Raw genomic sequence first — 12065 nt, forward strand, 5'->3', positions numbered from 1 at the left:
TCTCCAAGTGGCACATTAAGCTGCATGGTGGATTTAGCCTTTGCTAGTACAAAACAAAAAAAGAGGTTTCTGGGCTACACGCTGCTTGGATGGAAGCATAGACCCACGATAGCTCCCAGAGCTGGCGGTAAACTACCACCACCATGTTGGGAAGCTGAGGTGGGCGGAGCCAGCAGCCACAGCTGCTGCAGTTTAAAGCAATAGATTCACAATAAGACAGATTCAGATGTAATAGTTTAAAATGTGTGTAAAATATATGTAGGCTTGAAAGAGACAAAAAAGGTTATATATACAGTTATAGAAACAAATACATAGTTTTAAAAAATAAAGTCTTTAAAGAGACAGTAAAATTAATATAAAAATAAGCCACGTGAAGATGAATATTACACAGAGAATCTGGATTATGTTGTCTTTGGGATTTTTAACTGCAGAAAAACATTTGATTGTAAAAGCTGTTGAGTTATGCCAATATGTATATTTTAAAGATACCTTGACTTCAAAATTTGGATGTAAGGATGTGTTGCTTTGGAAAGGAGACTCTGCTTTTGTTCCCACAGAAAGCCAGAGGCTATGAATATGTTCAAGATTAAGATACATCAGGTTTGACCAGCCAAGACCCCCTGAAAGGTCTCCGATGACACCATGGCCCAGATGATCCAACATTCAGAACTGTTTCAAGGTGACTGGCTCAGACGATACACCCTCACGGACTACTCCATAATCCTAAAATTTTCTTTGTGTCCCCATAAGATACAGTGCCCCCCTCCAGCAGGAAGTAGTAAGAGAAGCTATGCCCAAATTCTCAAATTATATGTAATTTTACTTTGTTAAGGTTAAAACCTTCCTTTTTGAAAAAAAGAAAAAGAAAAAAAAGGGGAAGTGCTGTGGGATGTTCTGTATGGCAAATGTGTTGCTGATTGGTCAATAAATAAAACACTGATTGGCCATTGGCTAGGCAGGAAGTATAGGCGGGACAAGGAGGAGAATAAAGCTGGGAAATGGAAGGCTGAGTCAGAGAGACACTGCCAGCCGCCATGATGAGAAACAGCATGTGAAGATGCCGGTAAGCCATAAGCCATGTGGCAAGGTATAGATTAATGGAAATGGATTAATTTAAGCTGTAAGAACAGTTAGCAAGAAGCCTGCCACGGCCATACAGTTTGTAAGCAATATAAGTCTCTGTGTTTACTTGGTCGGGTCTGAGCGTCTATGGGACTGGCAGGTGAGAGAGATTTGCCCTGACTGTGGACCAGGCAGGAAAATTCAAGCTACAGCCAGGTAAAGAGAGCAGAGTGAAAGAGAGAGCCATGGGACAAGGAAAGCGGATGGCTGCCAGCCCGTCCTGCAATGCTGCCCTGCCCAGGTATCCTGGATGGCTCTTGTCCTGCTGATGGGTCTGTCTTGCCCCATAGAAGAGAGATGTTCTCCTCTGCAGTCCTCTACTGAAAAGGTCTGCAAAGACCTCATGGTCAGAGTGCTTGTTACCGTGTTCAACCTATGCCAGATCATGTTACGTCCCAGGCACCACTCAGCCTCACCTCGGCTGTCCTCCACATGCATGTAGTAAGTGTCTCTCCCGTCCTTCTGCTGCAGGGTGTAGGTCATCCAGCAGCCCTCTGAGTCCCGCTCCTTGCAGGGTGTTCTCTTCGAAGGGGTGAGCTGCAGCGTCACATGGGCGCACGCCACACTACAGTTCTTCTCAAAAAGGCCCTTATTGAATTTCAGGCACTCGGCACAATGGCTGCAGAGGAGTGGGGTGGAGTGAGTGTTGAGAGAGTGTTAGGGCATGAGGTGTGAAATGGCATGAGGATGTACAAGGGCACACAGGTCTGTCAGGGTGCACAGGTGTGTAGAGATGCATGGATGTGGAAGGGTGCACTAGTGTGTCAAGGTTTGTGAATTTGAAAATACACAGGTGTGTCAGGATGTCCAGGTGTGTGGGGGTACACTGGTATGTGAGGAAGCCTGGCTGGACCAGGCTGTAGAGCTATGCAAGGTGGCATGGATGATTCAGGAAATGCAGGTGTGTCTGGTGCATGGTATGAAAGGAGTATGGGCATCTGCATACCAGGTAGTCCCAGGTATCGGGTCTGGGGAGCTCCCAGGACTTAGCGCAATGATGTGAGTGATGGGGGATGCAAATTGTGTTCCTAAGAGGATCTGGAAGGCAGAATCAGTGTTAATGGAAACCTGGTTCAAGGGCTGAAGGGTCATAGGTCCAGACCCCCTGTGAAGCCAGGACTCCTGCAGGCATGCAAGGAGGTAGATGGCGGCAGGGACACAGCACCTGCTGCATCCTGCTGAGAACTATGGTGCAGTTGTGTCCCTGGGGGCTCCCGGGTTGTCCAGCAGTGAGACCAGTATGGGCAGTGGGAACACTCACATGTACTGGGTGCAGGGCACGGGGCAGCCAGGACATTCCTCACACAGCGGTGGCTGGTAGCCTCTGTCACACTTGCATATGTTGCAGTGACACCGGCCCCGGCCACTGCACTCCACCAGCCGTGTATTCAGACAGCCCTCGGTGGACCTCACGCACTGGCAGGCGGAGCCCTCGAAGCCCGGCTTGCAATTGCATTGGCCACAGGAGCAGGTGCCCCTCACTGGAAAACAACGGAGATCACCAGGACTCCCCTGCAGGCGGCTAGGGACAGGGAGCAATCCTCCGGCCATCCTGTTCCCTAGCCTGATATTGCCTTGCAAGGAGGATTGTTCTTATAGCCTCCTCTGCTTCTACTTATCCTTCCTCATACGGCTTCAGAACACCATGGAAAGACAGCTGGGCAAAAACCCGGGGACCAGGAATGCCTTCCTGCCCTGCACCTCTAGCAACATGGCTACCATTTAGCCAGATGGGACCTCCATGTGGTATCTGAAAAGCTCTTGGATCAGGACAAGACTGTCACCTCCGTTGGACAAGGCTGACCCTCACGCTGAAACAGATTGGGCAGGGAAACCTTGCTAGTCTGTCCGTCTGTCTGTCCCCAATGTCCCACTTAATGGTACAAACGGACAAGAAGGCTCCCCGGCTACCCATGGCCCCTGACACTTACTTGGACCACCGCAGACTTGGCCATTGTATCTTTCACAGTTGAAATTGTCACACTCGCAGTACTGCCCAAAGATCACTTTGTTGGGGCTGTCGCTGGTGTGGCACACACACTGCCCACAGATGCAGTCCCCCAGCCCTGAACACACGATGGAGCTGTTGTCCTTCCGGCAGCGCCCTTCCAGTTCCTGGCTGCTCCGGCCCTGCGTCTGGCACTCACAGTTCTTCCCAATGTAGCCAGGGTCACACCTGGTGTGGTGGGGGAGGGGTTTGTGTGCTTAGGTCCTCCCTTGGGATGGAGACACCTCCTGTCCTTCCTGGCCCCGAACTCATCCAAACACCTGTGATGTATGGCACACCACACCTGCTTCCAAAGGTCTCCTGAGCATGTGCCATATACCAGTCAAGGATGTCCCTGGGAGCATACAGGTGACTGTCCTATAAGCATGGCACCTGTGGTGGTTTGAAAGAAAATGGCCCCCCAAAGGGAGTGGCACTATTAGGAGGTGTGGCCTTGTTGGAGGAAGTGTGTCACTGTGGAGGCGGGCTTTGAGGTCTCATATATGCTCAAGCCACACCCAGTGAGACATACCCCTTCCTGTTGCCTGTGGGTCAAGAGATAGAACTCTCAGCTCCTTCTCCAGCACCATGTCTGCCTGCGTGCCACCATATCCCGCCACAATGATAATGGACCACACCTCGGAAACCATAAGCCACCCTGATTAAATGTGTTCCTTTGTAAGAGTTGCCGTGGTCATGGTGTCTCTTCACAGCAACAGACACCCTGACTAGGAGAACATCTCTGGCAGGCTCATCTGGGAGCTTCCTGAGAGTTGTGTTAATGGACAGTCCTAAGAAGCCAGTATCTGACCTTGCTGACCTAGACCTGGAAGGAGGTCTTGTGGGGATATGACAATGACAGCACGGCCTCATCACGGAACAGAAGGATGTGGGGACACGATCCATAGCTTAGTGAGACAAGAATGTCAGTAGCCAACCCTGACACATCCTGCAGCTTCCTCTTGCAGGAGGAAGCTGAAGAATTCACTGACCGGTGGTCCAATCCTCCAGCCAAGTTAGCTCAGCATTTTTTTTTTTTTTTTTTTTTTTTTGGTTTTTCAAGACAGGGTTTCTCTGTGTAGCTTTGCGCCTTTCCTGGAACTTACTTGGTAGCCCAGGCTAGCCTCGAACTCACAGAGATCCACCCGGCTCTGCCTCCCGAGTGCTGGGATTAAAGGCATGCGCCACCACCGCCCAGGTAGCTCAGCTTTGTAGAGAGGCCACCTAGGACACGCTGAGGACCAGAGCAAGGTACTACTGACCAGGGAGCAGCTACCAAAACCACCACTGTTTATAGGGTGTCTGGGAGGAGGAATACAGCCAGTGTGATCTAAGGTGTGGGAGAAAGCACCCCAAAGAGCAGAAACTGGGGAAGCAGTTGAGAGAGGATATCTGGCATCCAGGCTACCAACTACAGCCTCTCTGCTGGGCGTATTTCACCCTTCCTTCTCCTCGGAATATCCCGGCCCAGTTGCATCCTGAACTGAGGCCTGTGCACATATGTTCCCAGGGTGTCTTTAGGGTCCAGGCTGCCAGGAGTGGTCACCTGTCCCAGTGGTACTCTAGCGGCATGCTGCCAGCCTCATTGCTCAGAGTCTCTGAGGCCAGAGAACTAGGGTATGGGAGTACTTGCAGCCCATCCACCTCCCGAAGGAGCTGGCCATACCCACCTGCAGACACCTGCTTCACGGGCTGGCCTGCTGTGGGATGGCCACGCCCATCCCATCTACAGAACACCTTCCCTAGGGACTGATGTGCCATGGGCTACTTGTACCCTCCTCACCTGCAGATGCCACACTCCATGGCACCCTTGCCTCCACAGAGACCCTGCTCCTGACTCTGGTCCCGGCACTGGCATTCACACTGGGGGAGGACCCGCACGGTCACTGTGTCAGTGAAGCCCAGGGCCCGGATGACAAAGGACTGCTCCTGGATGCACTCTGAAGCTGTGACCTTTACTTGGAAGGTGACCTATAAGAGAATGGTGGGGTTCAGTTTAGGACTGTGGGTGGCCAGGGTAACAGCCCTGCACTTGTCCCCTTGCTGAACCTCTCAGGTATCCCAACCAGACACTCGTCCAGCTGTGCATGTCCAGCAGTTGCCCCCAGAGGGTGCTACCGTTCCATGCCCATCAGTCTACCCAGCACCACTCTAGAGATTTGCAGGTATTCATTGTGTTGATAGGCGTGAACCTGCAACTGGGACCACATCTGGCACCCTCCCTGTACCCTTTCCCTTTTCCCTGATGTCTCATCTGGCCTCTTCACAGATGTTTAAAGGGAAAAGATGTCTCATCTGACTGCTGGTCACTAGTGGGATCTTCCCTTGCTTATCCCTGTGATCTTCCTTTTTCTCCTAGCTGTGACCGGGAGTGGGTCACCAAGATCTCCCCAGGTCCCTGCAACATGCTGATGTGGGAACCCCGGGTCTCTTAGAAGGCCAGGCTCACCGGGTTGTTGATCTGCACACCATCACAGTCCCCTCGAGATTTGCCTATACTTGATGCTCCATTACTGCAGAAGGAGTCGTAGGTGACTTTCAGGGTTTCGGGGAGAGTGCTGTGGTCCAGAAAGACCCTAGAGGAGAGTTTCTGTGGGTAGAGAGCAGCCATGTTCAGGGGTGACAGGTCCGGCCATCCCTGCCCCCTTCTGGCCATCTCACTTCTCATACCCCTCTTGCACACCAGTCGATGACACAAACATCGACCGGGAGCTCAGTGATGGTTACAGAATGGGAGAGCAGGCTGACACCACAGGCGTGCTCTGAGACAGGCTACTGGCAAGTGACCAGCATAGACGCAGGCCATGAGCCCTGTGAGGACTATCTCCTCACTGTTGAACCCCAGGGTTAGCAGAGGAGGAACGATAGAGTGCTGAAGTGATGTGAGAGATGAGACAGATGGAAGAAGGCGAACAGGTGGCATCCAGTGAGTGGGCAATGATGGCGTCACCCAAGTCATCACTGTAAAGACAGAGCTAGACATGACTGGGCAGTGGTCAGGCATGGAGCCTGCTTGGGGCACCTAGGGCTCACAAGGCTAGAGAAGGAAACAGGATTTCCCACCCTGGCCCCAGGCTTTCACTCTGGTCGGCAACAGTGGTGTTGAAGGGTCTTGCACACAGTGTGTGCTGCCAGCCTTCAAGACGTTCAGCAACCGGGATGCAGGCCAGAACGTTTGGGATACCCGTCACTGGGAGTAGATATCTGTTATTGGTTGGAGTCTGGATGGTGTCTGAGCCCTGATCAGTGTTTGGTGCACATTGGTGTTCACCAGGACACTGAGCCTCTGAGGGAAGCAAATCTGGTGTACTTGGACAGAATGCCCATCATGAAGGAGGATGATGGCTGAGAGGTCTTGGAGGGTTCACCCAGAATAAGGTTGGGGGCTGGCATACAAGAGGCGCTCCACCTTAGGGAGTCTTCACAAGGCCCAAGGCCACTGTGATGATTTCTGGGGTCTCCCCATCACGAGAGGCATCCTTCTGCCTTCGCCAGCCATCCATTCCTCACTATTCCATGTCGGCCAGCAGGGAAGGGCCTCAGTAAGAAGGGCCTGCCATTGGTGTTTCAGGGTCTGGTACAGGTCAGCCATGCCACAAAGGACACGTGGGGAGGGGCTGGCACATCTCTCCTTACCCTCCCTTCTTTCTCCCTGCCATCCCTGTCCAGAAGCTGTGAGGATCCCACCCGAAACCCCAACCTGACAAGGTGTTCTACCCTGCCACTCATCTGTTGATCCTTGGGGGCTTTGCCAGCCCACCCAGCTCTGCTGGAGACTCACGTAATAGGCGTTCTTGATGAGCTGCACCACGTTGCTGGAATCATCGGACAGTTCCCCCACTGCTGACTTGGGGATGATCTCTGTGAGTTTCTGTTGATGAGAAGATCAAGCTGGCATGTGATGCTACAGGCCCCTCCACAGCCACGAGGCTTGTGATGGATGCCCAGGGCTTCCCATTCTCATGAGATGGCTCACATGACGTTGTTATCAAGTCAGTGATACACTGCTGAATGCCAGTAACAGATCCTTGGAGCAAACCCTGAGGAGCCAGGCCTGGTGCGGCAGCCCGCTGTCACAATCTCTCATCCTGGCTGAAGAGCAGCAAGCCCTTAGGAGCTGGGTCTGGTGTCCCAGGCCTCTTATCCCAGATGTTTGGGAGTCTGAGGCAGGGGGATGACAAATTCAGGGCCTGCCTGGGTTACGCAGCCAGACTATCTCAGGAAAAAGTGAAAAGAGGACTGAGGGTGTGGGCCAGTGGCAGAGCACTTGCCTAGCACAGATTCGGTCTCAAATTCTGATTAAGAAAGGGAGGAAAGCCAGACCATGGTGGTGCGCACCTTTAATCCCAGCACTCAGGCAGAGGCAGGTGGATCTCTGTAAGTTCAAAGATAGCCTGGTCTACAGAGTGAGTTCCAGAATAGCCAGGGCTACACAGAGAAACCCTGTCTCAGAGAGAGAGAGAGAGAGAGAGAGAGAGAGAGAGAGAGAGAGAGAGAGAGAGAGAGAGAGAGAAGGGAGAGAAGGGCAACAAGGAAGGAGGGAGGGAGGGAGACCAGTTCTAAAGCCCTGAGTGGAGTTACACTCCTAGGTGTGAATGTCCCCAGCGAACATTTCAATCTGATAGCATCTCCGATTGGGAACACATGCCTGGCTCACCATGGCACGGTGTTCCTACCACATCAGCATGATACACAGATAACAGTGAACTGTGGTAAAATCACAGGAAGCGGTAAGCCTTGACCATTTCAATGGGTTTCAGAGTTCTAATTTAATAGCGACTGTTATATAACTGTGACAAGCAGCGGCGGCAGGCAGAGGAGGTGCGTCAGACAGAGCCTTCGAATGACAGACATCCTGCATTTTCCTCACCTCTTCCCTAGTGTTACTCAGGACCATGCCAGATTTCATGAGCAGACACTGGTCATTCGCCTCCTACACCCCACCCCACCCCCCCATAACTGATGACGAAGCCACTCAGGCTCAGCACCCTTCCTTGAGTCTCTGGAATGAAGTCTGTCCCTTCCATGAGTCTATCATAGCCCAGTCACCAAACCGCCTCTGGGCTCTGCCACCCACTTCGTTTGCCCTGGCACAGGGACCAGCCTCTGCCAGGAGAGCTGTGCTCTTGTATGTCCAGGCTGTGGAACCTACTCTGTACTTGATCTGAAGGGAGGAGGGTCTGGTGTGTATGTCCTCACATACTCCCTGTGTTCTTGACCATCTCCCAAGGAACAGGGGATCAGGAGGGCCTGTGAGCTCTGCTGTGGTTATTCCCCATTGTCAACTGGATTAAAACTGGAGCCAACTAAGACACACCTCTAGACGAGCCTCCGAGAATGTTTCCAGGCAGGATTAATTGAAGGAGGAGGACCCGCCTGCAGAGTGGGCAGCACCCTCAGCCTGCATCTGTGTTGCCTGCTTGCCTTTGCTTCTGACTAGCAGGTGCATCTACTCCGTTACACTGTTGCCGTCCTTCACCGACATCACAGCACAGCTCCTTCTTCCATTGTGGACCAAAGAGCAGCAACTTTCCAGGAATCCTTCAGTCCTTCAGTACCAGGCTAGGGCTGCTGGGGCATCCAGTTCTGTTGACCGGGCAACCACCAAGCTCTCAGTCTTTTGAGAATGCCGCCAGCTCTTGTGGCACTATGCAGTTTTTGTGGGTTGCAAGGCATTCTAAGGGATCACCATGTACAATATGTATTCATTCAGTTCAGTTCCTCCAGAAAGCCCCGCCTAATTCAACCATCAGAGCATAGCCGTGCTGGGCTCGGGACTCAAGTCTCCTGTCGTCAGATTTCTCCCCTCATCACCCTGCTGTCTTCTGCAACGCAACTCATGCCACTCACAGTAAGAGTTGGGACCTGCTACAACTCTGTGGGGAGAGGACAATCCATAGCCCAATCACAGACAAGGACATGGGCGGCGGTGGGGGGCGGGGGAGCAGGTGTGAATGTTCTAACCATAAAGTAGCCTCCTGCTTCCAGTGTTCCCCCTGGCCGTCATTCCTGTGTTGAGATAAACCACCATGGACGCTCACATCACCCACCCAGAGGATCCCCAGCCTGTCGCGTCTTCTCCCTAATGTCTCTTTCAAGCTGCTGAGCACTTTTTGGAGCCTGGGAACCTGGACGTAGGACTGTTCGTGTGGCCGACAGCCCAGCCACCGTGACTTGTCTAAGACCTTCACTGTCACCCGATTCCCAGTCCTCATTCAGCAGCGTGCACATTCCACAAAGTCACCTCCCCAGGCGCTGTGTGCTTTTCCCCCAGTCTGCACACTCTTGCTCAGCCCAACCCTGTTCCCTGCCTGTTTGAAGTAGCGCGGCTCCACAGAGCTGTGATACATGGAAGGTCAGCCTGGGTCCATACGTGCTGGTGTCTCTGAGGACAGAGTGGTGGTAGGGACTGCTGAGGAGTTGTGGTCACTCTCAGATGAGGTGGCAGGTACTCTCTGAAGTCACTGGGTAGCTGAGCTCAGTGTCCCCGCAGTGGCCCTCCCAGGGGGGCACTGTTGCCTCTCATCGAGGAGGAAGCTGCGCCCCTTCTTTAGACATGTCTGGGGTGGCTGAGACCTAAGGTTCTCTGACCCTGAAGAATAAGTCATCAGACTTTACAAACTGATTACCGCCATCAGCTTCCATGTCTCAGGTCACCTGACCTTATTCTGGCCCGGGCCCTATTCTGACCAGCTCCTGAGAGCACAGATTCTTCTAGGGGAAGAGGAGTGGTGCTTTTGCTTTTAGTCAATCCCTGATGCCTCACTGCCCAGTAAAGGTCAGTCCACAGGCTGGGCTGCCTACAACCTGCACATTCCAAAGGAAGGTGGGAGCTGGGAGGGGGGTCCTCAGGCCAGGAAGGATCCACTCATTCTCAGGAGGGGCTGGAGATCCTGGTCCCAGAGAGATTAGCGCTGGAAGGGGAGGGGCCCCGGAAGCTTGAGCCCCATCTCTCTCCTAGACTTTATCCTTCATCCCTTCTTATCTCTACTGACTTTACCCCGACACTGTGGCAAATCGACCACGGGTCTAGTGGCTTTGCTTCACTCTGTAGGCCTGTCCAGCAAGTCACTAAGCCAGGGAGAAGGTTTGGGAACCTGACAACACCTGAGAATCTTGCCTGTGTGAACACATCCTTGAAGGGTTTTACCTCACCTCCTCAGCTGCCTTTTCTTTTCTTTTCTTTCTTTCTTTCTTTCTTCTTTTTTTTTTTTTTGAGACAGGGTTTCTAGACCAGGCTGGCCTCGAACTCACAGAGATCCGCCTGCCCCTACCTCCGAAGCGCTGGGATTAAAGGCGTGCGCCACCACTGCTCAGCTGCCTTTTCAAAGCAGGACACACACACACACACACACACACACACACACACACACACACACACACACACACACGGAAATAACAACCGCAGCAGAAACACAGGATGAGCCTCAAGTAGCATTTTGAGGGGCTGCAGGGAAACACCCCGACCATCAGAAATACTGTCTAGCTCAGCAGCCGCTTCCTGCCCTGACACCACTGGATCCAATTACTTCCACTTCCGATGGATGGAAGTGGCATTCCTGCTGTATGAACTGAGGGTCCAAGGATCTCTTGATGACAAGAGTGGGCCTTGGCCTTCCTCTAGGGGCCACCAGAGAGGGTTCTCTGGATGCAAAGCCTTGGAGTCATCGGGGCCTGATTGGACAAGGAGCAAGGGTGGCTGGCTTCCTCCCCAGGAGGATGGACAACTGTTTCAAAGCCAATGCCAAACCCAACACCCTGTTTGCTTTGGTTTGGGCTTCTGCTTGTTGAGGTGTTTTGGGGAGGCTTGTCGCTAACCAACACGTGAGGTGTTTTGGGGAGGCTTGTCGCTAACCAACACGTGAGGTGTTTTGGGGAGGCTTGTCGCTAACCAACACGTGAAGGAAGGAGGCGTCCCCTGTGGGCAGAACGGAGGTCTCCTCGGGTGGTAGCAACATGTGAATTTGGCTCCATCGGAATGCTCGTGACTCAAAGGGGCTTCTCCTTGAGTTAAAGAAGGGAGAGGGGAGTAGAGAGAGAAGCAGTTCCAGACTGCTCTGTTTCGGAAGAAACAAAATTTTGAGCAAGCAGCACTGTGAATTTCAAGACGTGGACACTGGGTAGCCCAGGGGTAGCCTCAACTTCCTCCACCAGGATGCTCACACCCAGAAAACTGTGGCCAGTGGCCAGGCTGGCCACCCACAGGCCAGCCTGAAAAGCAGAACTGAGGCAATATTGGGCAGGGCCTGGCTTGTCACATCTGAGGTCGCCTGTCGCTCCCATTGCACAAGGCTCTGCTTACCTCATAGGTTTTCACCATCTTCTTCGTCACCGCAAAGATAGGCTGGATGTTGCTCTCGGCAAGCTTGTGGGCCAGCTGGCCCACCGATGGGTAGTCCTGGAGAAAGGGGACATCTTGTCAGACAAGCCTTCCGGGACACCTTGGGGAAGCAGGCGTCCATGCTGACCAGGCATGGATGCTTGCTCAGGGCGGGCCTCACTTGGCGTAGGTTTTACACGCATGTGACGAGATTGACAGGAAACCACCTACTGTGAAATACGTGAAGAGAATACTGACAATCGTGATGGTTCTCTTGGCCAATGCCAGGTAAAGAAAGCTACTGTGAGTTACCACTCTGGGTGCTAAGCCAGCCAGAGTGCAGGCAGCAGCCTGAGGAGCTGGTGTATAGGCACCAAGAAAGTGCCTGGGGTTCCACTAGGGCTAGATTTTAGACTCCACCTCTCCCCACCATGATGTTATAGCAAATGGGTATGACAGTCAACATTTGGGGGTGGCAAATGGACATGAGAGACCCCTGCTCCTGCTCGGGGTCAGGATCCTCAGATTCTATTGGCCAGCAACTCCAGATCAGTGGTTTTCAGGTGGTCCCTGCAGTATGGGGGCTCAAAAATCCTTCGTGGTTCCTTTGGAAAGGCAATGAGTGTCCAAGGATGG

The 12065-nt window shown here is 52.8% G+C and overlaps 1 protein-coding gene across 1 annotated transcript in view; it reads right to left on the reverse strand.

Moving 5' to 3' along the window:
- Window positions 1-12065, reverse strand: part of Itgb2 (integrin subunit beta 2) — a 34577-nt gene that overhangs the window by 3890 nt on the left and 18622 nt on the right. The window contains exons 8-14 of the mRNA XM_052744579.1: window positions 11412-11507; window positions 6891-6980; window positions 5559-5699; window positions 4893-5080; window positions 3054-3298; window positions 2384-2603; window positions 1539-1741 (exon numbers count right to left, since the gene is read on the reverse strand). Of these exons, the coding sequence (XP_052600539.1) occupies window positions 1539-1741; window positions 2384-2603; window positions 3054-3298; window positions 4893-5080; window positions 5559-5699; window positions 6891-6980; window positions 11412-11507 (1183 nt within the window). The remainder of the gene's footprint in view (window positions 1-1538; window positions 1742-2383; window positions 2604-3053; window positions 3299-4892; window positions 5081-5558; window positions 5700-6890; window positions 6981-11411; window positions 11508-12065) is intronic.

Source organism: Peromyscus californicus, unplaced genomic scaffold (genome assembly GCF_007827085.1).
Source record: "Peromyscus californicus insignis strain IS unplaced genomic scaffold, ASM782708v3 Scaffold_19__1_contigs__length_69161282, whole genome shotgun sequence".
Taxonomy (NCBI): Eukaryota; Metazoa; Chordata; class Mammalia; order Rodentia; family Cricetidae; genus Peromyscus; species Peromyscus californicus.